This window comes from Chaetodon auriga, chromosome 18 (genome assembly GCF_051107435.1).
Source record: "Chaetodon auriga isolate fChaAug3 chromosome 18, fChaAug3.hap1, whole genome shotgun sequence".
Taxonomy (NCBI): domain Eukaryota; kingdom Metazoa; phylum Chordata; class Actinopteri; order Chaetodontiformes; family Chaetodontidae; genus Chaetodon; species Chaetodon auriga.
The window spans coordinates 8709977-8737452 of record NC_135091.1 but is presented as its reverse complement, the minus strand read 5'-3'; the positions used below and the strand labels follow the sequence as shown (position 1 = coordinate 8737452).

Sequence of the window (27476 nt, the reverse complement as noted above, 5' to 3'; positions counted from 1 at the left end):
ATTAAGACAATCGCTAAGCAAGGCGACCATCTCTGTTTGTGTCTGATGTTTTCCCCCAAACAACACACTGCTCTGATTGGATTAGGGGCCTTGGCGTAGGGCATGATTGATTTTTCTTTAATTGAGAGTTATGGTGGGACACACTTGGGGCCCCGCGACCATCTCAAGCACTTTTTAATGGTACACGTCATGCACATGCATCCGTGCACACACCCACACAACTGCGCACACACACAGACCAGCCATCGAGGCATTAGTGTCGCCTGAATCTAACGTTTTCTGTGGTGTTTTTGTGTCGTGACACTGGCTGCTTGGACGCTGCATCTTACATAACGCTCTCAGTATGGATACTGTAGGTGCTGCTCACTGTTCTGACTGTAGTTGTCAGGGTGGGCTGGTCCAGCCTGGAGTGGTGCACCAGGATGACCTCATCCTTACATGGACGCAATAACAAACCTTGCTGCGATTGGTTGCCCTCTGCTGCCACCTACAGGCATTTAGGATGAAGTTCCAAAACACCACACAGTCACAAATCTGTCTGCTCCTTAATTGTATCTGACAAACATGAAGAGTGTTCATAGTATGTCTCCCAAAAATTTGAGTTTTCATTATCCTTTAAACTGTATTACAGCATTTTTTAAAGAGAAGTCTTTGGAGCGATGATCCTAAAAAATAGATAAAAGTGATACCTTAACAAATTTTGCCACATAAAACATTCTTGCATATTTTTTGTCCATTTCATAAAAAAAAACATTGACATGCATTGACAATAAAACAGAAGAAGCTCTTCAGGTGCAAAGGAATGAAGTCTGTGTGCAAAAAGTGACAAAAAGTGACAAAAACTGTCACTTTTTTCACATTTGAACATAAACTAAATTGATTCTTTTTGCACCTGAAGAACTTTATTCCAATTTTATAACGTTTTTTTTTGTTGTTGCAAGATTTGATCATGCATGTTCATGAAAAGTCCAGATTCAAGAGTGCAAACCCCCTTCACAATTATTCATCTCCATATTTTTATTATGTTGAATTTTTTATTACAGTTTCATAAAATACATGCATTAATGTCGCGCACTCAGACTGATGCTGTTTCATACAAGGAGGAACGTCTCAAGAATATTTTACCCATTTCACAACTGGCCACTAGAGGGCAGCAGCCAACTACTCTGAGGGACACTCGGCCCCCTTCATCTCTGTGAAGTGAGCCCCTGTTTGCCTTGTGGCTCACTCACGTTGGAGGGGTGTCCTTGTTCTTTAACATTAATAGCCCACAAGGGGGAGAGAGCACACCTCACAGAGGAGACAGTGAAACAAAGGTGACGGGAAGTCAGATCCAAATCCAACAGGTATCCAGTTTTGCAAACTTGTATATTTACTGTGGATATCAGGTCTTTCTTGGATATACTGACTGCAAACTGTGCTTTATTCCCAAAATAGACCAGATCTTTTCTATTTCTGCTAAGTAAGGACATATGCAGTGTCAGTGGTTAGTGAGGTATTGTGTTGTTTGGTATGTGCTTATCACACAGTCAGCAGTGGATGTTAAGTGTTCAGGTGCTTCTTGCTGTGACTGCGGTCTCCCTCCATCCAGTACGCCTCCGTCTGCATCTCCGTCAGTCTGGACACGGTCCTCTGGAAGGCAAAGATCTCCTCCTCGGCCGTGAACAGAGTCAGGTGCTCTGCTGCCTCCTGAAGAGAGGGGCCGACAGCAGGGTTAGCGGCTGATAGGAGGGGAAAGGCTCGAGAGACAGAAATAAAACCAGAGGGTTGTCTGTCTGATTCCTGGACTTGCCCCTTTGTAATTCACAAACTAATAACAACCCATTTGTTTTTAACCTGAGGGGGAACTGTCACTTTAAGAGAAATCAATGATGCGATTTTTACAAATTTTAGGATTTTGGGAACATTCGGCATCCGTTCATCACGGTCACATTCAGGTGTAGCAGATGTGTGTTTTCTACCCCGCTGAGGCCGAGGTCATCCAGCAGTTGTCGGTCCCTCTCATCTTCCCCTCCAGTGTGGACGAACAGCCGGTCTAAAGGAGCTTCTGCCAGCAGCACCACTCTCACCTGCGAGGGGGAAAAAAGAGGGGTCAGACACGGGAATGTCCGGTTTATTTATGGAAGTTACTTCCTATATCATTAATGATTAAGTGTGTGTTTCCTGTAATCAATACTAAATGAGAGCGGTTAACCATTCATTCAATTGCTTCCTAAAAACGATGGTCAATTTGAAGCATTTTAATGCATCTCTGAGAGGATTTAAGTGCATATTGACTTAAAAAAACAAAACAGAATCACATTTCCTCCTCAATACAATAAAGAACTGATAAATACAGCTCAAAGGAAGTGAGCTAGTATGAGGTTGGCACTCAGATATTGAATGCAGTGCAATGCAGTGGATATGCTATAGCGATATTACTCTTTGCAGTATCAAATATTGTATTTACAATTTCAGTTTCAGTGGTAATATTTCAGCCACCAATAGTCATCAAGCACTCTATTTTTTCTTATTTTCTGGGGGTATTTTAAACCTTTATTATATTCTCAACAGTAAAGAGATGGCAGGAAATGAGGGCAGAGCGAGATGGTGAGTGACGTGCAACAAAAGCCCCCAGCTGAATGCAGACCGGACACATTATGGTTAATGGCCAGCGCTTTTACCCCCTGACCACTGGGGCACATTGTGCGCTTTCCATAGTCCAACCGTGCTTCCAAAAAAGTTGGGGCGCTGTGTAAAACGTAAATAAAAACAGAATGCAATCATTTGCAAACAAACTGTGTTTAAAAACGGTTTTACGAAGTGTTCATGTAGTAATCTCCTTTATCCAATCATGTGTTCACACAGTGGTGAACCTCGCTCCATCCTCGCTTGTGAACGACTGAGCCTTTCCAGGATGCACCTTTCATACCCAATCATGATACGATCACCTGTTACCAATGAACCTGTTTACCTGTGGAATGTTCCAAACAGGTGTTTTTGGAGCCTGAACGTCATGCACATTAAATATCAGTGCATCCATCCCGACTAACACAGCACAGAGAGCTGCTGCTTCACTGCTGGTACAACAGCAAGCCCAACATTTGCTTGTCAAATACTGTGGATACCTTGTTGTCGTAGAAGTTGTCTATGAGGGTGGTGAAGCGCCTGGCCTGGTCCTTCAGGGTCAGCGTCAGCATGGGAACATGGCGGATGAACACGGTGTCAAAGAGCTGCGCCATTTCCAGGTAGTCGCTGGCACCCAGAGCCTGGAGAACAACCGAGCAGCTTTACATGCTGGAGGAAAGTCAGACTTGAGCTTCTAATCAACAGCAGGACGTCACAGAGCAGCACCTGTGCACAGCTTCCTGAGCACAGATAGATTTTGCTCTCTGAATGTCAAAGTCTGTATGTTCGACTCAGGCTGATGTCATTTCGATCCCCGTCCTTGGTTCTTTGCCATTCAGAGCGACTGCTCTCAAAATCAATGTGGACTTGCCAACATATGTCGGATGGGAGAAGAAGCCTTGAAGCTAGCATGCCTGCAAAAGCTCACCCCTGTCCATCAGGCTTCAGACTTTACACACACACACACACACACACTGCAGATTACTGTACCGCACTGCTTTATTTGAGGCACAACGGGCTCAACTATTCACAAAATTGTCAATAGACTTGCTTTTTGACATTGAGCAGAAAATAGGACTGAGATGGAGGAAAGAAACAGAATGCAGAGGCAATAAAGAGAAGTGCTTTGAATTTGAGCAGTTTTGATTAGTGGTGAGTGGATTTTGTGTGTGTGTGCATGTGTGTGTGTGTGTGTGTGTGTGTGAGTGAGTCAGAAAGAGATTGGGGTCGTTCTAGTGCTCAGGTGGTCTAAGATGCATACTAACTGGGAACTGTAACTGGATATCTGTCGTTTGAGTCAGGCCATAAGTCATAGCCGATGCTTCCTGCCTCTCTCCTTTATTAAACTGTCCAAATAAAAGCAAAATGCCCCAAAAATAACCTCAAAATGGGAGAGGCCGTGCTCCATTCCTGTGCTGTAACAATCAATGTGGAAGAAAAAACAGTTACCTTTTTGCTATAATGTCCTTTCATATACAACGAGTATCTTTGTCAAGAATTTGCCTTATTGTGCAACTCCTGAAACAACAAAACTGCTGTGAGAAAACACTCACTCGGCCACACAGCTCATCAAAAGTACAGTCAGCGATGGAGCCACAGGTCTTTTCCAGAGTCACGTCTCTGCCCAGCACCGTGAGCACCCGAGGGCCTGTAGCTATGGAAACACACATCCAACAATATCACTGACCTTCGCTTTTTACCGTCGTATTTACAGATGAATCGTTACGTTAAAAACAAATAATGAACGAATGAAAGTTTAAAAACATAGATTTCTATTCAGTGTGTCTAAACAAGAGTCAAGCTGGCAAAACCAGAAACCTCAGCGAAATTTTTAACACCTCCAAAACTGAATTTAAGATCAAGTTTTCCAAGCTTTGGGATGCCTTAGCTGTAGTTTAGCTCTGAAGCTAATTGATGCGTGACCTAGAATATGATACAACAGGGCTGCTGTAAGTACAGACAGAGCACAGACTCCCCAGTGAACGCATTGGGTGGGGCAGTCCGACAGCATTCAGAGATGGATTTGTTTAGGAAAATATTGCAGTTTGCCATTCTTGTCCTTTAATGTGTGGATCAAAACAATCTCAGCACAGTGGGTGAGCACGCTGTTGCACATCAGCTTTATTGCAAAGCTACTTATGTTCCACTTAAACATTAAAAAGGCTTTAACTTCCACTCTTACCACTCTTTTGTCTTAAGGCCAGCTCCTCAAACAGTGCATCCAAGAAGGCCTCTGCGCCAGGCTCCCCTGTGCTGAACAAGACACACACACACACACACACACACACACACACACACACACACACACACACACACACACACGCGCATGCACACGGGCAATGAAGCAGACAGGGGGAAAAAATAGCATATGAAATTAATAATGGTGAAGTGGCCACATCAAACGGTGGCAGCAAGGAGTGCACGGTGGGGGGTGGGGGCGGAGGGGTACTTAGCTTTTCACTCCATCGGTAAAAAACAGGATGTTAGGCTCTAAACACAAGCATTAGCCTGTGAATGCACGTCAAAATGAGATTGTAAAGTGTGTGCGCCTGTGTCTGTATGTGTGCTTGTGTTTTAACTCCAGGTAAAAGGGTGTGAGGCGCTCTATTTACATACAGTGAAAAGACGAAAGCACTTGAAAGCTCCAATAGAGTGATGAGCAGCAGCGGTGTCATTCATACCTTGTTTGTCCGCGTGTTTGTGTGTTCCCAACAGCGTATATGTAATGAGGAAAATAGAAAACTAGCTTTTAAAGCTCTACCATTTTCTCATTTTCTATTGATTCCTCTTTCACTCTTTTCATGGATCTCTCAAGGTAATGCAGGTCTTTATAAATCTCCAAGTCTGCTTCTCCCCATTTATCCATCTGTTTGCCTTCTCTTTCTGCCCGTTAAAAAAAAAAAAAAAAAATCTACCACCATGATTTGCACAAACATTTCCCGTGTGTATGTTGTGTATGTTGTGCATCTGAGCTGAGCTGAGCTGGACTGTAAATACAGGAGCAAATGTAAACAGTAGTGGTGTGTGTGTGTGTGTCTTACAGGTAGTAGAGCTTCCCTGCAGCAGCCTTGCTCAGCCTCCTGTAGTCAATCCCAGAGTCTAGGCAGATTGTGTGGCAGTACTCCTGCACACATATGCACACAAACACACACACACACACACACACACACAACAAACAGAGGGACAAATGAAAAGTCGCTCACAGGTCAAATATTAAAAGTTTGACTGTCTATGTCTCAAAGCAAAGATGGAAGAAAAAAATATTTAAGTTCTAATTTTCCTAATTAGATGTCTCGTCTGTGATACTCAGCCCTAAACCCACTGACTCCCACTAAAGAAAAAGGCTACATAATTTCCTAAAACAGCTGGGTGCTGTAGTTTTTAACCAAATGTTAGGGACTATTTTCAGCTGCGGATTTATTCCGCTAGTGAGTATTTACAGCAGCAAGGTGGTGCATGTGGGATTAAATCAGGTAAAGAGCAGTGTGTGTGTGTGTGTGTGTGTGTGTGTGTGCGCACTCACAGTAATGAAGGAAAATGTCACCCAGTAATAGGACACGTCACAGAAACAATACTCGTCAGTAGGTTCGATTCATTGTTTTGGCCTTTTCATGGAATCAGCTGATAATCGCGGAAAATAGCAGCAGACTTGTCCTTTAAGCAGTTCATGTTATTGATTTAACAGTGTGGCATCAAACGTGGCTGATCTGAGCGTCACACCAACGCTGCTTGTGGCACAAAGAAGCAATGAAAACATGAATATACTGAAAATGTGCATCATGTAAACGGAACAAACCCGTGGAAGCGATCAGACAGTAGATGCACGTTTCATGTGAATCTTTGACGTGAGGTTGCGCCGGGGAGTCTGCTTTTGTTGCTGTTGTGAATTAAATTCTACACAATGCATCGATTCCCAGCATGAAACGCTTTCGCACTTGCAAATAAGGAGCGGGCGAACAAACTGAGCGACGCAGAAGGCAGCAGACATCTTCCTCGTCTCTGACAGCGCTGGGATTTTGTGTCAGCACTTCATGGTTTATTGAGCTGATCTATTGTTCCCGCAGCTATTCAAGTGCGCTGCAGCAGGGGTGAACTTGTGATGCAGAGTTCAAACTTTTCCAGATAGTGTAAAACGTCAACAGGATTCATGTCAGGGAGTACGGCGCAAACTATAATCATCATCTCCACCATTCTATCAAAGAAAAGAAAGGAATTGCATATCATCCCATCCAAGCCATCGCCGGCTGACTGAGTATTCGACGACAGCTCCAGTAAATTATGAAATCAGTGAATTTCTGCCACTGGCCCCCTTAAGCTGCAGGATAATTAGTAATCATCACAAAGCAAGGGGACGGAAATACTCTATTCTTCTCCGCTGTCAACTTTTTATCTCCGAGTCCGCTCACACAAACGGGGTTCCCACTCTGAGCCAATTGGCTGAATCAGGCTTAATAACAACCTGACAAACTCGCCCTCCCCCACGCACAAAAGGGAGGTGTCATTTCATCAACCTACTGTGACCCCACCAACGGGTAAATAGTCCCTCCAAAACGGGAAAAAAAGGAAGAAAAAAAAAAACTTGTCACTATCGCAGCCACATCATTAGAACCTCAGTTTGTCTTTTCTCCTGCCATCTTCTGCTCCCTCCCTTTATGAAGCGTCTCCTGCAGCCGGCTGATGCGTTTCTTAACGGAGGAGCGAGGTACAAAGAAGGAGGAATGGAAACACAATCAGTGATGATGATTCCATTGGTTATTTATAATCAGATGAGGCTGAGGCCTTGCGGGTCATTACTTGATTATCCATCTTGAGAGGATTGTCAAGTTCTCACTCCTCCAAGATTTCATCCGCCTACACATTGTGGTCTTGTCCCCCTCCTCCTCCTCCTCCTCCTCCTCCTCCTCCTCCTCCACCACGCTGCTCACTCCAATCCTCGTCAGTGTTACTTTGCAACTTACAGTCTCATCTCAAACTGTCCCTTTAGCTTGTTCTGTGCATCTTTGCTCACAACAATCTGAATTATATACTCTTAGAATCAGTCGCTATGAGCAAAGGTGATAAAAGTTTGCCTCGTCCAGCTTCTCAGATGTGACAATTTGCTGCATTTCTCTCTTTTATGTCCTTGTAAACTGATAAAATTTTTGGGTTTTGCACCGTTTAGACAAAACAAGCGTCATTTTAGGCTTTGGGATTTAAAAAATATATTTTATAGGCTTATCATTGATCAATTAATCAAGAAATTACAGAAAAAATGAATTCATAACGAAAATAATCATTCCAGACACAATACTGGGAATTATATGAGGCATTAATTACTTAACATAAGTTTCTTTATAATATTAAATTATAATATTTAAATGCTCAAATTTCCAATTCCAGTTTCCTCAACCTGTGACAGCATCTCTGTCCTTCCTTTGCAGGTTTTTCTGTCTCCCTGATGGCTCAAAAGAAATAATTAGCAAATTGGACTGAAGTCCAACAATCTGAGTGTCGATTGGAGAATTAATTAATGAGCCAACGAGTCAACTAACCGTCATTTATCAAGCAGAAATGCAATGAAACGGCTCCTGGAATCATGGAAAAGTGTGGTGGAAGCTGGCTAATTACTGCTTTCAGCTGCTCAAACGTGAGGATTTGCTGCTTTTGTTTGTTTTATGTGAGTGTCAACTGAGTATATTTGGATTTTGAACTGCTGGTTGGACCAAACAAGACATCTGAAGGCGTCACTGTGGGAAAATCTGAGCGTTCATTATTGTCTGACATTTAAAAGGCTTAACTCTTAATCAGAAAAATAAGTGACTGAAAGTGTTGAGCCATTCGTCGCAGCCCTAGTTTTACCATCATCGCGAGCTTTTTGTGCTTGTAAAAACTAAATCCAGTGTGTGGCAGCAAATTAAGAGTTTCACCGGTTGCACGGCTGCATTCACAAACTCACAGACACAAGAGGGGAGGGGGAGGCCGAGGAGGGCTGACGGACATGAGAATCAGAGTCTCTTTAGAAGAAAGTCATCCAAACACATGTAGCTCCAATCATGTCATTGTCCAAGCTGTCCACTGCTCTCTCTGGACAGCCGTTTAGCATAAAAACAGAGTGGCTTTTTTTTTTTTTTTTAGCGGCTGCCTCTGCTCCCCTCTGCGCCCGCTCCCTCTACGCCATATCTTTCTCTATCCTTTACTCCTCAAAAAGTTGCTTTTGAGTTTTTCAAAGAGCGCGGTGCCATTGAGCTGCAACAAAAGCCAAGGATAGCTGACTATTGGGCCCTGATGAGGTCCACTCCCTCATTACCCAGCAGCAGAAAACATTTGATGCTTTTTTGTTTGGCCCGGAGAATTGACCAGGCCTCAAAGAAATGCGGGGTGGGAAGGCTGAAAAAGAGACGAAGGGGGGAGAGAGAGCGGGGGGGAGAGGGGGGGAGGGGAGGAGGGGAAAGGTTGTCGTTCATTCAACCATGTGTGTCTTACAGCCTTGTGTGGAGGGACAGAAGAAAAGAGGGAGGGAGGGATGGAGGGGTCGAGAGAGAGAGAGAGACGGGGGAGAAAAGAGAGAAAGCTTAAAACACTGCCTTTATGCTGGCAAGTTCTGGACGACTCTTCTGACATCAAAGTGTTTTCACTAACTGGGGAGCTGCTGTGTGTGTGTGTGAGTGTGTGAGTGTGTGTGTGTGTGTGTGTGTGTGTGTGTGCGTGAGTGAGTGAGTGGGGTGTGTATCTGGTGATTTTATTCATTCTTGGGAAGTCGGGGGGGTACATGACAATGTGAACACCCTAATTACACCTAATGATCTATTCCCTTAAAGTGTGACCGCCTTGGGCCAGCCATGGTTTGTTCTGAGAGGTCGTTCTCACAACCTCCCCCTGCCTCGGCTGCTCCTCTTGGGGAAACATCTTTTGAGCCGGAGGCCCCACCTTTCGTGATCCAGGACCCCACTGGACCCCCCACCCTCAACCCCTCTCGAGCTCTGCTGAGGCCCAAAACCGAACCGCTCCAAAACTCGGCGGAGTGTGTGCTGCCTGCACCTGGCCAACAGAGGCTCCACGCGTTGGTGGCGACACAGACTTAGAGACGGGCTGCATGCAGGCGAGCGCATCGTGTAGGTGCTGAAAGCTCTGCACTGGCTTCAACGCTATAAGAGGAGAGATTTTTAAAATACTACTTAATAAATCACAAATGATCTTCCGGGGGTAAAATCGACTCACGCCATCTTTAAAAGGACGCTTCTTTGTCGGAGTTACGACAGACATCTTTGAAAAAATAAAGGATAGAAATCGCTGCAGCAGACCCAGAGATGTCGTCTCCTTTATTATCTTATCAAAACCAGGTGCATACATTACCCACAATGCATCCTGACCGCTTTGGTCATTCAGGTGTGTCATGCTAGTAGCCACTAACGTAGCTTTGAGCTGCAAGCCTGACGCAGAGATGAGAAGCAGGCAGCAGGGGTCTGGTTAGCGCCCTCTTTTCTAACTCCACACCCCTTTTTTTTTTCTCATTTCCAAACTTCTCATCTTCAGGCGATCTGACTCGAGCGGCGTCACTCCAGGCAATTTATCAGATTTCATGCAGCTCCCTCTGAAGCCACATATAGCAACAGGCGCTAAGACTCAACACTGACACTGGTCTGAGTCCACATACGGGGAAGCTATAATTAGCTGCTGTATGTTGCAGGGCTGGGTTGAGCTGTATCTAAAGTATCGACACCATGGATTGTACTAATTCTTGTTTTGAGTATCGATACTTGTGTCAACAGGATCAATACTCTCTCATTAGATCACATTCTGGCCTCGTGAACACTCATTAGTGGTGCACTCTCAGTTTCTCTGCCGCTGCTGCTGCTGCTGCGGTTGTTGGCATCAATGCCGACGTTATTTCAAAGATTTCACACAATAAACCTTTTGTTATTCACCACTGAATCCTGTCTTGCGTTTTAACATATGTAATTAAGTAATTAACAGAGAATAGTAGAAAGAAACGCCTTATTCTTGGCAAATGGCTCTTTGATGATGTAAATTCACAAGCCTGTTAATGATGCATTAAACTCATAACACGTCAGTACATTAACTGCTTTTAATAATAAAACCGTGATTATGGCCTTTGTTTGGGACCTGAACCAAATTTGGCCTCCAGAGCTGCACTACGAACCTGATGCTAGTTTGTATTTTATCTCATTTTTGATTGAATGTGTTTCATTCTGGCATGTTAGTCATGATGTGAAGCACTTTCCCTGCATAGTCAAGTCCTGCCTTATGTGAACACTAACAGCATCAACAATCTATTACAGAGGTATAAAAACCTGTTTGTGCTCAGGTAAACAAGTTAGTAACCTCCATATCTTCATAAAGAGGCCGTCCGAGAATCTATTTCAATTCATACAACATCTAAAAACCGGCCGTCTATTCAGCGTCATGACGGTAGAAATGTGAAAAGAAGGCAGAACATCAAGAGGCGAGCGGGCTGATCAGAAGTGTAACAGAGGCAGAGAGCATGACGCGTGCAGAGAAAGGGTTTTAAACGCGCATGTAGGTGAAGTTAGAAGTGAGAAAGACATTTCTGAATTAAGTGTTGCCTTCAGGTTGCAGGTGGTCTGCTGAACAGATGAATACATACAGTAGAGTAGAAAGCACCTGTGTGTGTGTGTGTGTGTGTGTGTGCGTGTGTGTGTGTGCGTGCGCGTACGCTTGATCAAACACGCCTGACGCGAGCGCACACTCCGAATGAAACACTGGGAAACATCAGTTAGGCGGCAGGAAATAACAAGCCAAGGCGACTACATCAATTAAAAAGAAGGCGGTAAATACAGAGCCAGAATTCATTCCTTGTGTTCAAAAGGAGCAAAATCGATTCGTCCTTTATCAGTTGTTCAGTTTTGTGGAAGCGAGACACTGATATGAAAGAAGTGAGGTGCGCCCTCGAGGCACACAGCCAGTGGCACTGCCCTGCCATTAAAGGCTCTGGAAAGACAATGACAGTCATCAAACATCAACATCCATTTGATTTGAACTGGCAGAATGCCGCCTCTTCACAGGCAGTCCTTCTCACCAAGGTCTTCACTGGAGGACCACGTCCCTCTCATTCCTCATTTTTTTCTTTCTCTATCATCCTGTTTTTATTTATATATTTCTTTTTCCCTCATCACCAACTGCAGAGCACACAGCAAATTATTAACAATGACACACACACACACACAAAGAGAAGGAGAGCGGATCAAAAGAAGGGTTAAAAACAGCAGGGAACCCAGAGATACTCAAAGTTGCCTCAGGGTTGTCGTCATGTTTCCTCCCCTCGGCAGCATTGTGCGCAACCGCAATCAAACAAGCGGAGGGAAAATAAAGTCACTATTCTGCTACCAAAATACAGGGACCTGACCTTGGGTGAGTAAAGCCAGCGAGCAGAACAGGATAGCAAGAGAATAAAGAGCGGGGATAGAGGGGTAGAGAGAGGATGGGTGATGAAAAGTGGAGTGGAGAGGGAGGACAGTTTGTGAGAGAGAAAGAGTGTCTTAGTTACAATACTGGCAGTGTCCATTAAAAAAAAAAAAAAAAAAAAGCCCTTAAACCCTGTATTTTACAAAACCACGAGCTTTGCCATGGCTGCAAAGAAAAGGAAGCCTAAACAACTGAGTGGATTCTCTGATGGAGTCTACGGAGATGCTAAAAAGGACAAGAAATTAGAAATGACTGAGTGAATGAAAAAACTAGTAAACAAACCAAAAAGTGAAAAGCAGTCAGGGACTTTTCGGTTCGGTGAGAGTTGTACGCTTTCCCCGTCTTTCAAGCGTATCTGCTGTTTGTGCCGCTGCTGATTTCTTATTTTTACCATCAGGAAAGTGGATGATTTGGGGGGGTGCTGAGGAAAAAGGGGGTCCCAGCTAATCAGAAGTCAATGGTTAAATAAAGACGTCAACCCCGGGCGGGCAGAGGCGGTGGATTAACCTCTACCACTCCAGCTCAGGTGATAGGGAGGAGAGGTCAGGGGCTATTTTTTTTTTTTTTTTTTTTAACACCCTCATTCACTCCCTCACTCGCCATAGAAGCGCACTCCGTCACGCACATGCTGGAGCGAGCTCCATCAGGGAGGAGGACCCGCACCGCCGGTCCCCGCGAGCATTAATTCAATCTATTAAGGGTCAGCTAGTTAGCAGCGTGACCCCGTTAAAACACGCTTTAACTTTACAGAACAGGCCGCTATAGAGAAAGCCTCGCACCCCCCAAAAAAACCCCCGACCCCAAAAACCAGATGGCCTCACAAAGGGGAACATGGGACCCTGAAAGAGAGGAGGTAGTGCGGGGCAGAGAGGGACAACAGGCATTCAGGACCTTGATGAGGGTGGATTAGAGAGGGCAAGGGTGCTGCTGGGAGAGTGGGTGGGGAGCAGGGTGACTCCAAGGCCTCCCCGGTTGTAGTGCGTTAAAACCTGTGTGTTTGTGCCAGTGTTTGTGTGTGTTTGAAGATGCAGCGGGGCTCTGATGACCCTGAAACTGTCTGCAGCCTGAACGCTGCACATCAGCCACGATGCTCCTGTTGAAGCCCCAGCGGTTTATGATGCGGCAGGTAACAGGTGCACGTAATGGGATCATGATAACCTCAAAACAACACAGTGATTATCATAGATCAAGCGATCATATCTCAGTAATGGAGTTTAGAGGCCAACCAGGCAAACAGTGATATCAGCTCATGTTATTCAGAGCTGAAACATTATTCTTAACAGACGTACCTAAATCAGATGTGATCTTTCTGCTGAACATCTGTGTTAACATGATGCTTTCTAAATTCCCTTTGCACAGATGCATTGCTTATTTTTGTACAATTTTAGAGGGCAAAAAGCAAAGGAGCCCCAGACCAGACAAAAGTTTGGGCGCCTCGAGAGATGTGAGCTCTCAGTAACTTTTATCAAGGTCTCAGAGCTTAATTAGCTTGTTAGGGCTATGGCTTCACAATCACCGTTAGGAAAGGTCAACTGATGTGAATCTAAGAGCTTTATAAATGCTGGGACTCCTCAAACCTTGTCCCAACAATCAGCAGCCTTGGGCTCCTCTAAGCAGCTGCCTAGCATTCTGAAAATTAAAATAACTGACGCCCACAGAGCAGGAGAAGGCTGTAAGAAGAGCAAAACAAAGCGTTTTCAGGTCGCCGTTTGTAATGTCATGAAGAAATGAGCAGGACCAGTGGAGGTCAAGCTGAGGTCTGGAAGACCCAGATAAGAACTGATCGTAGGATTGCTAGAAAGACAAATCAACCCCCCCGTTTGACTGCGAAAGACTGTTATAGGGGTGGTGCCATGTTCTACTGAGCTTCATGGAAGAGTCGTCAGAAGAAAACCTTTCCTGTGTTCTCGTCACAACATCAGCATCAGACGTTTGCAAAGCAACATCTAGATATGTCTCATGCATTTTGGAGAAGTCCTGTGTGCACCTACTCATACGTTAATAGTAAAAATCCATTAAGTATATCACCTATTGGTTATTGTGCTTCATAGATGTTTCTGTTGGCTGCTGTTTGCCTCTACATCGTTTCTTATGAATATGGAAGCTTAAGCAGTACATTTGTGGCCGAATACACTGCGGTTACATGTTGCTTGCCTTTAATATTTGGACTAAATACCAATAAAAAGTGCAAGAATGCTGCCCTCGTCTGTTGCAAAATGCATGACAACAAATTATTATGCAATTATTTATGATCATGATCACTCCAAACACATCAATGATCATCTGAGAGGATGAGGCAGGATAATGGCGCTACCTGCTTAAATTGCAAAGTAGATGTTTCGCTGGAAATGCTAACCACTGCATTACTCCTCTCCCCCCCCCCACCACCACCACTCCCCCCTTACTTTTGAAATGCAAGCAGTCCGGGTCAGTCACTCAGCTCGTCCGCCCATCTCTCATCCACATTACCTGTACTCGCGCTCACGCTCTTTCCATCTCTCGCTACCTTTCTCTGCCAGTCTTTTAACTGTGGCCTGGTATGATCAAAGACAGCTTTGTGACACTGTGCGAGGCATCCAGGAAGCAGGAAACATCAAAACACTAAAGAGCAACTTGCAAAAAGACAGACACAGAGGGACAGAGGCGCACATGCAAGTGTGCGCATGTGTGTGTGTGTGTGTGTGTGTGTGTGTGTAAACAAATGAATAAATTAACAAGACAAGAGAGAGAGGTGACTTTGTCTCTACCTTCAGCACGTCGATGAAAGGTAGGAAGGTGTCCCTCTGAAGTCCGTTTTTGTACAGATCTGAAAGAGGAGGGGAGGGCCTGTATTAGAGCTGCTGTTTAGCCTTCCTAATAATGTCATTCCCTCGCCGCAGATTGGCAGATAAAGTGGCTATTGATGAACTGAAGGATGGGTGGGGAGGCACGACAAAAGGACTGGGACCAGGAGAGAAAAATGGATTTCTCTACCGGCAGCGGCAGCAATATAAAATTCATTACATTCCCAAACAATGGTGGCGGGAGAAAGGACTGTCGCCTTTTCAGCGCGGACAATGTCCACAGCAGCTCGCTGAATAGAGGTTTCAATTAGCTCGGCTGGAACAAATTACATCTGAAGTAGCATCCCTGATAGACAGATAAAACAGATAGGGATGCACACACAAACACGAACAAAGACGCACACGCACAGACACACATCGAGGCTTAAGCTCACTCCAGCTGCAAACAAGTGGTCGTTGTTGATGTTTGGGCTTAAGCTCGCTCCAGTAGGACCTGACACACAAATAACACTCGCTTGACAACTCCTATACTGTAATGGACTGTGCGGTGTATGGGACACGACTACTGCCGAGGTTAAAGGAATAGTTCAATATTTTGGGACATACGCTCGTTGGATTTCTTGCCGCTTTTTCGGGAGATCGACACCACTCTGATATCGGCACAGTAACTATGAAGCTGGGAACAGGAGGCAGTTAGCTTAGCTTAGCTTAGCTTAGCACAGAGACTGGAAAAACATGAACACAGCTAGCCTGAGCAGCCTGACTCTGTCCCACACTTACCAACACCTCTAAAGTTCTCTATTTAACAAATGATATCTGATTTAATCCATATCTAACATATTGCCTTTTGACAGACTATTTTCCAGACTATTTTTTGGCCAGGAGCCATAAAAAACCTGAAAATTCACCATATAAATCCACCATAAAACCACATTGTGTTGATTCTACATCTTGTTTTTTGTACAGATTAAATAAAGGTTTATTTTTAGGGCTGATTTGTCGCCTTTGGAGGAGCAATGCTAGCAGGTTCCCTGTTTCAAGTCTGTGTGCTAAACTAAGCTAACTTGCTGATAATGGTACCTTCATATTTCAGATTTGAGAGGATCAGCTATCAGCTCATCGAACTAACAGCAAAAAGCGAATGAGCATATTCCCAAAAATGTCAAAGTACTCCTTTCAGACAGCTAAGTGCCTACTTTTCATTTCGTAAGACCATTTCTCATGGCACTGCACTGTTGGCGGCTATCTGTAGCTGTAACAGATGCCTCATTCAAGGAAGCATCTCACTGGAACTTAATTAAGTCAATCAAAGCAAGACGTACATCCATTAATGTAAACTGCGTGTGAGATCCAGTGCAGCCGAGGGTGTTCCACTCCAAAAAGACACCATTTACACCCCTAACCCTCCTCAATATCATTAAACTCCATCAGCGTATTAAGACAACAAAACACTGCTTTAGCCGTTCTAACGAAAACCAATCTCTAAACTCCCCCTCCAAACACATCTAGGGCTTTTTGATAGCAGCATCTCCACATCAATAAAGATGGAAAATGTATGCCTTTCATGTCCAGTTGTCTCTTATGGCTTTCAGTGTTCCATTAACCATGTAATTAATACCAAGTAGGCTCTCTATCAAGTTTGCATGGTTTGGCGCTTTGTTCTTAATAGCTAGTACATATGAGAGACGCGCGTCTTTGTCTCCGAGAGCCATCTTGCTGCCATCCACTCCGTGCCCACTCAAGACTTTGAGACATCAACATCTTCCCCGAGAAAGAAAGACGTCACATAGCTCATCACGCATTATCTCCACCATGATCACCGCCTTGCTCATCCTTTCTCCAGCCTTGCTCCGCTGGCACTAAATGCAACATCAAAGCCTGTTTAAAGGTTGCATCATGTCCTGGTCCTCGTCATTTCCTCAGGTTAATCGCTGTAAAAGTGTGGTCTTGTAAGGCTCAGGTGAAGTGAGCCTGATGTTCCAGGAATGCTACTTGTCATTTTAGCTGCCGGTGGAGGGTGTTCTGTTTGCTCACAAGCTATATGGACCTCCAGAGCTTCAGGCATGTTGATATTTGTTTGGCATTTTACTGTTAGCCTTTAGCATCTCTCTGTCCTTCTGACCCAGGCTTTCCATATAAGCTAGACTTCCTTGCATTCTTACAAGCGCTAAAAGCTGACAATTCTTGACAGTCAGTAGTTCCTAATTTTGACTATGCGCTCACGTCAGGGTGCAGATCAGCACGAGCTTCAGTAACCATTCGTCAAACACGCTGTGAAACTCCTCTCCAACATAAGACCCCCCAATTACTATGACTTATTAATCACATTATTAACTGTAAATGAAGAAACTGGAGACGACTCAACGGCTAATCAATCGTCTCTCCTTCAGTGCTGGAGCTAAAAGTTTGTCGGCTTGATTTTCTGAGACGGATCATCCTGATGAAAAAACTCAAATCGTTAAAGGTTCCTTGTTGGTGGCACATTGGAGATCACCCAGGTGTGACTAGTCCCTGTCTTCATGTTCAGTCTGTCTTTTTTTAAGTGAAGCACTTGTTGCCTGAGATTTCTTTGTTGTAAAGCCCTTTGAGCTGCAGTTCTTGTATGAAAGGGGCTATACAAATAAAGTTTATCATTATTATTATTATAATTAATACTTGGTCTAACTTGAGAGCGTGCACACTAAGCACAGGGGAAAGTTTCCCACTGTTCCAACAAACCCTTTGTGTTCTTCCATTGTCTCTTTCTTATGAAGGATTTGTCGACATTACGAAAGCAAACAGCTTTTTGTGATGATCAATCGTGCTACAGTCCAAAAGTTATCAATAGAGTGAGTGTTCAGGTAGTTTTGAACTGCTTTCTACTTGTTTGTAACAGTAAGAAAGACAATTTTCAAATAGTATGTTGTGATGTAGCTATTCAAAATTCTGCACCATTATGTAAAATTATTGTATATTCCTGCAAAATCAGTAGCATATTTGTTGTTGCGTCTATTAATGCAGTGCAAGTTCTAATGTTATCAAAATGTTCCTTCATTATTTATAATGTCATTACCAGTTGACGTCATTAGTGTGTGGAGCGGGAAACGATACTAGATCTACAACTTTAGCATTAATAATAAACCTTTAAGATTAAGTTAATGAGCCTCAGACTCATTGTTTTACATTGACTTGGTGCATAGTGGTACTACAGACCTACAGCTGGCTGCAAATTCACACTAAACCATCCTGCCTATTTACTGAACTGTGTGTTTAGTAACAACAATATAATTAATAAAGAATGGTTAAAAAAACAGTATGTATGCGCTCAGACGCTGGTCATCGTACCATCAGGCGGTCTGTTGGAGGTGGCCACCACCACCACTCCGGTCTTGAACAGCGTCTCGAACAGCTGCTTCAGGATCACGGCATCAGCAATGTCGGTCACCTGACAGAGCAGAACCAGAGAAGAAGAGACATTTATTCATGCACTGTATAATTTACCTTTTCTCGCCGCGACGCGCGTGTGTGTGTGTGTGTGTGTGTGTGCGCCTGAGGTCAAACCATGCCGTCAACACTCCATGTTGATTAGTGTCATTCAGGTGTGCTCATTCAGTCCTTTGTGTCTGGTCATGGCCATTCACACTCCATGCGTGCACACACACACAAACACACACTCACACACCTAAACCACTTGAACTGACTGCAAATGGTCACGAAGCAGTTTTCTGCTGAGGACAAGTAGCTGAGGCAAGGCAGCGCTAATCAACGGAGCAGAGGCGACAATGACTGAACGCCGGCGAGAAAACAAGAAAAGAATAATGAAAACTTTACCCCCGACCAGGACCGACAGATGAAACTACTACCACCACCACGAGCCCCTTGGCTAATTCTGGCATATTCACAGTAATGTTTATCAATGCACACTCTCTCCAAGAAATAAACTGAATGAATCCAGACTGGGGTCACGACGGCAGACAAAGCTTCAATCCAAGATGGCCACGTAAAAGGCACATAAAGGTGCGCGCGTGTTGCATGATGTACACACAAGGCTTCGAGGTTATAATACACGGTAAATCCAGTCGAATTGTTTGCTGCCTTTTTCATCTCCATCATTTCCACGAGTCCACAATAAACAAAGGTCAATGACGACACTGAAGCAAGGACGTTTGAGAAGAGCTCTGACCTTTCTATTGGTAATCCAGTGCTCTCACTTTTGTTCTTATTCTCTCATCTCTCTCTCTCTCACCTCTGTTGTTCTTTTGAACAATCATGAAGGGAGACATCGTGGTACCCTGTGATGCACAGTCGTCAAAGCAGCATGTGTACAACACACCTGATGAAAGCATGACGACTGATGCGAGCAAAGACACTGAATTATTTCAGGCTTTCAGGCAAGTCAGCAGCCTCGTGCTAAATGTTATTTGCATTCACTAAATAAATTAAGTTTTCCTCCAATATGACAAAATATCCCAGTGCATCGGTCACATTTCAAATATTATAATATACATTTCAAGTTACTGACGATCATCCTAAAGAAAGAACATGAAACCTTTTTAAGAGCTAGGACGTCTTGAATGAAAGAAAGACCTCTGTCCCACCCTCTCCTCTTACTCTCTCTTACCTACTTTCCTGTCTATAACAGGCACTTCTGATGGCCATACCCACAGCATATGCCTCCTTTCATACTCTGGAGAGTCTTCTGCTTTTGCATATTAGCCCCACTGCCCTTGCCAATACTTGATTAACATTTGTGTTAAAGCCTTGATTTCGCTAAGGAGAGGTGGCTAGGGGCATCAAATTAGTGTGTGTGTGTGCGTGTGTGTGTGAGTGATTGTGTGTGCGCGTAATGAGAATCAACAGAAAGCCAAGGCTCTGTGTCTCTCTGAAGGGGCCCCCATTTCCTCCGACCGCAGGATTTTATTTTCATTTCAAAAGAATCATTTAAAAATGACCTTTTATACAACCTGGATTTGTTTATTCATGTGCCCTCAACATGGGCATAGTATGAGGGGCAATATTGATTGCTGAATGAGTCGGGGGAGAGGGAAAGAGAATGGGTACCCACAGAATGAGAAAGGTGGAGGGGGACTGATGTAGCACTTGTGGAACACAAAAATAATGGTGCAATCTCCGTCAGCCAATGCCGATATTTAAATGAGCATCCAATTACTCAAGCGGCTGTCAGTTTACAGCGAGGCACACGGGTGCCAAATTAAACCTCTTTTGATGTTACACCTCTTTATGTACACAACCTATGAGCAATTTCACAGAGGCTGCACAGTGACTGAGGCCCTGAGACAATGACGCTCAAGCGTTTTCTTCTCACTCTCCTTCTTCCTTTCTCGCTCTCTACCCATCTTTCCATCTCGGACCTCTCAATGGCGAGTATTCATTAGGGGAGCCGTGTGGGGGCCGTAAAAGGAGGGAGGGGGGCTACAAATTACTGATAATGGCACGGCGCTAATGAAGAGAATGGAGAAATGTCATTAGCATTTAAGAGGATAAGATCCATCTGACCCGCCGCCGCCAGTTGCTTTCTAGCTCCACTCACTTAAGGAAGCAGGAGAGTGCGACTGATACCCAGAGCCTCATTTGCATGGCTGAGTGGAGGAGGATGCTGATTGGTATAGACCCCCCCCCCCCCCCTTCTCCATCCCTCCATCCCCAACTCTCCCAACCTCGCAACCTCTTGTTTATGCATCACAAACAACGCGCACATGTCTGCTTGTTTCCCCTCCATTCACCGGTAGCAACAGTCGACAAGCAAAAACAGCAAAGCTGGCGACAGCAAACAAAACAAATCAATGAGAATGCACAAACAGCGCCGCAGTTTAAAATGTGAAAGACGGGCGGATGAAAGGAGCAGCTCTTGATCCTCGCAGATGCACAGAGAGTGATTAGAGGGAGCAAGCGCACCTTCTGTGACCTTTGACCCGCCGGCATTAACTGTAATGATATCAGTAAGAGGAGCAACATTGTGCTGCTAACAGATGTGTTTGGCTGGCTGATGGTAAAGACAAAGCACACGTCTTTCTCTCCTGCAGTGAATGACTAACTACCTTACAGAGAATACAGAGAGCTTCGCTAGTGGCTCTCTCCTTTGATAGCAGAGGGTAAAATAATGAGAAGTTCTGCAGCACTAATGGCTAAAGGTGCCTTTTAGTTGTGTAAATGCAGTGTGTAACAACTAAGCATGGTTGTAATGGTTTGGGAGCGAATTAACTGTGTGAGAGCATAAACAGGCATCAGGAGCAGATCGCTGCCTCCCTGCACCATCAAGGTAATGAAATGTTACGGCTTGATACACGGGAGATTACACATGTATTTACTTTTGCTGTGCCAGTACATTACTGCATACTAAGGAGAGAAAATGTTTCACTGCTACTGGAAGTCATTGTACAAGCATGCTATATTCAAAAAAGGCCACTAGGTGTCCCCAGTCCTGTTTTTGTGGGGATATCAAGATCAGAAGCATCCAGTTGTCCAGTCAGGAAAGACAGTGGCACTAACTGTGATCACAGATTGAACACTGAACTCAGAATACACAGAGCGCAACAGTTAACACCTTTTTAACCGTTCCTGCTTTTTCAAGAACGACGGCTAAACCATAAATCAATTCTTAATCTCCCAAAAGAAAAAAAAAGTGTTTGTTTCTGTTTACTTTTAAGATCTCTGAGTTACTGTGTTTGTCAAAGTCTTTTCACTGACTCTGTCTTTAACTTCTTAACATTTGCTGTCAGCTTGCTGTTTCTTTTTATTCTAGTTTTATTTACATCTCTTATTATTTATTTTTTATTTTCTCTATTTATCTGCATGTATCGCTGTCAACAACAAAAATTCCCTGCTGACGCTCAATCAAGGTTTATCTTAACTTTTCATCTTATCTTAATATGCCAGAAGCATACAACACATATAAGAAATGTGTGCAGCATGTGTCAGAATAATTCACAAATAATTAGTTCGAGATGATCGCCCTTTGTCAGACCTCTGCTGTTTGTTCATCGACTGTAGGTCAGATCGACTTTTGTCTAAGAATTAGTTTTATCTGGAGCAGTACTTCACATACTAGGTTTTAAACATGAGAGGTGTACAGCATCCTGTTTTTTCTCTTTGCAAACTTAGACATGATATTTATACTACGTACAAAATATGCCCTAAAAGACATATTTACTTAAAATCTTTGACATATTTTAAGGACTTTATGGGTATTTATATAATCCCCTCAACCATCGGGTTTATTTTTTACAATAACCCACCTAAGTATCAGTGTGCCATTATTATATAGAGTAGTACTAGCAGTATATGTATCTAGCAGTGTTAAAGTACCACTGTTTGAAGTAAATGTATGCAGTTGATATTTGGAGTATTAAAACAGTATTCACAGTTCTTATTGTCTACTTTTCTACATGTGGCAAATGTTCGAGCAGGTTTTAAGAACAGACAAACACACACACACCCCGCCTCTAACACACTCGCTCACCTGAAACTCGTCAAAACACAGGAGGCAGGTTTCATTGCTGATCTCCATGGCAACCGGTGATATTGGGTCATAGGTGAACATTTTCCCTAGCCTTCGTTTTGGCAGGCTTTGTTTCCTCCGATGGATCCCTGTAAGCAGTACACAAACGTCAGGCACATCTTAAAACGCACCTGCGTCGGCAAACCCGGACCCAACGACGGCGCTGAATAAAGCTGTAATTTCACCTGTATGCATAATGGTAGACAATTAGCAGGAGGGCTTCAGGACAAACAGGGAGATAAATATAGGATCTTCAGCGCATCAGGAGTCAGAAAACTTCTACGAAGTCGTGCAAGCCCACCCTCCAGCAGTTAGTGCCCTGGAGTGGAAGGATAATACTAACTTTTGTGGACGTCCAACATGAAGCCGTTGAAGTGGACTCTCTTTTTACGAGCGTTTTCCACACGGGAGTGAAACAGATCCATGAGCATGGTCTTCCCTGTGCCTGAAAGAGAGAGGGATTCCAGAAAAAGCTATTATTCTAACTCCTGTCCTGATCTCAGACATCTTGTAGAGATGCCACAGTGACACACATTGTCTATATATGAGCTTACCAACATCTCCATAGATATAGAAGCCTTTGGGTGGTGCTGGAGGGGATTCCTCCTATGGGAGGAAAAGGGGAAAAAAAATGAGGAAATGACTATAGTATGTTTATTTTTCATTAAGTCTTTTAACAGCCGCGTCTCTTCATAAACAATAACGCACGACAGTTGACCATAAATCAACAGGGTTATTCAAAATGAACGCATAGATGAATTCGTTATTAAAAATCGCAAAACGCTACGGCTGGTGACCTAAATAAACTTCGTTATATTCATTACCATATAAGACTGAATCATCGTTTAATAATAAAAAAAAAAAAAGTATGCTGAGGCATTAAGCCACCACTACAGTGTGAGGTTTCACATTCTCCAGACTAGCCCACTGCAGGGGAGGAAGACAAAGGGGATCTAATCAACAAGACAAGCCAGGGTTCCCACGAAAGAAAAGCATCATCAGAGGAACAATGGGGGGATTTGTCAGACAAAACGGAGAGGACTGGATGAGGCTCCATACGAGATGGAGTGGACTTGTCTGTGCAGCCTGTTTAGCGCTGCTAATTGTGATACGGTACTGTTGCATTGAGGTGCTGCTGGAAGTCATTGTGCTGCCTGCCTCCTATCATCAAAAGGTCCTTGCTTCAAAAAAACGTCTTCTGTGTGACCAAGCTGAGAATATCGAGTAAAGCCAAGTATCTGTGAAGAGAGACCGAGCCATGCAAACGCACGTCATCAGTTTCATTTTGACATGTGATGATGACTTGGAACATATTTATGTATACAGGGGGGCACGTGATAGACGTTTTATATGAAGTTTAAGAATACTGTGGTTGACGATTGTCCATCTCTGTAACCAGGCAACGGCAAACAGCTTTGTAATTAACTCAGGACTAAATAGGAAGGTTTGTCCTCTCAAAATTTAATTTAGCAACTATTTCATGAGACGGTACTCAGTGTCCGCTGCACTTGGTGCCCAGCACACAAGGAGCACTTGACTCTGGTAAATGCAGACAATGGCCAATTGAAAAGTAAATGAAAAAACAAACTTGTTACCCATCCTCTCTCCCGTCCCTCTCCCCGCTCCTCCCCTGTACCCCCTTCATCCCTCCATCGCTGCCTGCCCTGTGCTGGAGTGAAATACTGGGAAGAGCAACAAGCCTTTCCTGTCTGCTCTGGCATAACAGTGTGTGACTTCTCCCTGACTTCCCAAGCTGCCCTCTGGCATGGTGGGGTAATTGTCAGTGGTGGCTGGAAGCCATTCTGCCACGGCAGAGTGGAGATGGACAAGGCTGTCCCTCAGCCACTCTGTCTAGCTGAGCTTTGTGGCCTTGTCTCACCTCCTGGTTGAGGATATAGACTAGCACATGAGTGGAAAGTTCACATGCAGGACATGGCCACTTTGGCTTTGACTTCAGGAAAACCTGCTTTTGAACATATTTACCTACAGCCAGAGACATCATGTCTCTCACTGACAGGGCTAATGGATTGATTGCGGGGGACTCGGTTTTGTTTAACTGGTACAACTGTCCTGCTGGAGACCTACAATGTACAGGAGGTCTGACTTGAAGAGGGTGGCTCCCTTTAAACAATGGCCCATTGTTAGCCGACCATCCGCAAAACCACGCCACATTGGGTCAATATTAAGTCAAGTGTACTCTCCTCACAGACTTGGTCAGTTAGTGAGGACAATGGCGGCACTTTCACAGAGAGAACAGACACCGAAAGGACAGTGGTATGACCTGATTCAAACCAGAATAATTGCATAAGTACTCCAGTCAGTGTGTATGTGTGTGTGAGAGACAGGGCAAGAAATAAGGTGCAAAAGGAGAGGGGGGCGGCGGTGTTGATAGCCTAACACCAAAGTATTTGTCAGAGCCCCGAATCAAAAGCAAAAAGGACAAGAATGGCCCAGACAATGGGGATCCCCTCATTACTGCATGGGGATGGTGAGAGAGTGAGAGGGGTGCCGGGACGGGCCCAGCGGGAGGTCTGCCCTGCTGCCTTCCAAAATCTCTGCCTAACCCTATGTGTCTGTGCCAGCCAACCAACAAAAAAAAAATACTCCCACCACCAAATACTAGACAGTCAGCTCCCCTGACCTAAAAACAACAACAGCCCCCTACACTGCGCCGTTCCAAAACTCACATGCACAATACACTTCCCAGACCCCTACCCTCCCTTTGACCTGAGCCCCATGGCCACCATCAGTGATACAACTGGAGGACAGCGCAGCGGGCGCTGTGAAGTCCCTCCATATGTTAGACGTCAATGGGGCTTATGAACAGACTGAGCGTCCAGATGCTGCACTGTAAAAGGCTTTAAACAAACCCAACGCTGCCATTTAAACCACATCCAAATCACTATTTTCTACCTATTGATGCATTTTTAGTGAATTCTCTGAAGTGGATGCACATTTTTAGTCCTCAAAAAGTCCCCACAGAGGAAAGAAAAAGCTAGTGTCTGCAGCATTTACACCATAACCCTTTTCTGAAGGCCCAAACAATGCAACCCCTCCCCCAGTCAGTTTGAAATCTCCGCTGACTGCTCACTACTGATTGTTTATTAAGCAGGGAGCAGTGAACGAGGCAGTGATTTCACACCATTCGTCTTGAGCATGAAGGTTCTTGAACTGAAAGTTGCTGCTCGGTCTTCTTCGGGGGATGGACTTTGCTCAGTTGCAGTGCAGTAGCCCCTATGATATCATCCATAGGACTCCACACTGAGCAAACTCCACCCACCCAAGTAACAGTCTGGGCATGCATTCAGCGGAGCAGTCTACAAACTGAACATGCAAAAACTCCCTCTCCTGCATGAACTACTACCGAGCAATGAAAAGGGAGGGAGTTTATTGAGTCAACAGAGTTTACGCTTTGTGTTAGTGACGAGTCATGGAGAAATCGTACCGCTTTTGCTTAGGAAGAGCTTCTTGTTTATGAGCGCGCTTCATTCTGCTCCTTGAAGCCAATGAAATGTGGTTAAATCAGAGCAACGCATCAGGAAACTGGTTACTTTTGCTGCCACTGTGGTTAATGTGGTGTGGTCCTGTTGTCTTTAATTTCTATGCAGACTAGTTACAAGTCAAAGATCAATGGATAGGGAATCATTTAGATCACGACAATTGTAGACAGACTCAAAATCTTTGATAATGCACTGTTTAGTGAGAATCATGCATGACTTTCATAGCATATTTCTAAATAATGTTCATTGTATTTTTGGGATATCACTGGTTGGTATAAGTATTCTCTTGAAGAGTGTTTGGGTTTTGATTTTCAGACTGGCATTATTGTGTCATATCAATAAAATCAGACCTTTACCTCAGCAGCGGATCCACCACCTGATGGAACTTGGGGATCTTTATCATTTGGAAGCTGACTGTTGTCATCTGTTGAGTTCAGCCTCTGTGGAGGTGGGTTCAAGTACACGCTGTTAGTGTAGTTCTTCAGTGTGTGCTGCAGCTGAGACAGCCGCTGGAGGACTTCTCTCTGCTGAGCATCCTCCCTCAGGGAGCCACACTGAACGAGGCGGTCATAGTGTCCAGTAGATTCACTGGAGGCACAAATATCTGCCGCAGGAGACTCAGAGGAGCAGGATGGTGCAGATGTACTGCATGTCCTCCAACTCGTGTAACCTTGAAGCATTACAACAAAAGAAATCTGTGTTAACAGTTAACAAACGCTTGCAGAAATACGTGGATTCCAGTAAATGCAACGAAACCGGGATTAGAAAGAGAAGAAGCGACAGTCATGTGCGATGCAGCCAGCAAAGTTACTAGACGTGTTATTACCTAAGAGGACAGGTTTTACCACACTAAATCTCACACAAGCTGAATACCTTTAACTACAACACGACGGGAAGGCGCTTACCTTTTCCAGCGTAACTTCCTGACCGACAGAAAGTTTTCTTTGAGGTCAGAACAATGTCTTTGAGCAAAAATGTCACTGAGCATCTGACAGCAGCAGGAACCGTGTAAGCCGCCATGATGTTTCAAAACGCCAAAACTTTATTGCGATCTATTTGACACGTTTAAGCCGCATGGCAAATGCGTGGAAGGGAATTAATTGTGGCAAGTCCTGAAAAAAATCATCAGATAAAACAAATGTGTTGATTATTTCTTTACGTTTAATGTTTGTAAACAACGGAAACAAACTGCTGCAAATTTATAACCGATAGAAATCCCGGTTGTTTATATGACTGGATGATTTAACTGATTATTAATAAGATGATGTATTCCGCTTGTCCCTTTCTACGTTTTTTTTATAATTAATATTATTATTACCATTAAATTCTGAGCACTTCAAGAATGCTGAACGTTTAAATTTTAGCAGCAATTACTTTACACAGCCATGTGCCATTGGATTATACAAATACAATAATCAAAACCACGTATGTCGTTAAAAGACGTGATTACGGACAAGGTGGCCGCTGGCGTTGTTGTAAACAAATCGAGCAGCAGGTGGCCGAGCAGTGTCAGCTGAACCTCAGCTGATCGGAAGTGCAGCGCGCTGGCCTTTGAAGTTAGCGATAGTGGGAGACAGAGAAACGCCGGAACTTGGGTAGGTTACCTTCAACATAAAAGTTGCCATTACACTCTTTAGGTTTGTAAAGCAGAAAGTCTCGTGGAAA

General features: G+C 44.1%; 1 protein-coding gene across 1 annotated transcript; it reads right to left on the bottom strand.

Annotated features, from left to right (window-relative positions):
• Positions 1 to 994: 994 nt before the first annotated feature.
• On the bottom strand, positions 995 to 27349 carry afg1lb (AFG1 like ATPase b). The gene is made up of 13 exons (XM_076755904.1): positions 26717 to 27349; positions 26168 to 26481; positions 22866 to 22917; positions 22655 to 22756; positions 22273 to 22400; positions 18138 to 18237; positions 14778 to 14836; positions 5649 to 5731; positions 4790 to 4860; positions 4161 to 4261; positions 3108 to 3248; positions 1962 to 2069; positions 995 to 1689 (listed from the first exon to the last, which is right to left on the bottom strand). Exons 1-13 carry the CDS (start codon positions 26829 to 26831, stop codon positions 1543 to 1545), a joined length of 1521 nt encoding a protein of 506 aa, XP_076612019.1. The 5' UTR covers positions 26832 to 27349; the 3' UTR covers positions 995 to 1542.
• Between the last annotated feature and the right edge of the window lie 127 nt (positions 27350 to 27476).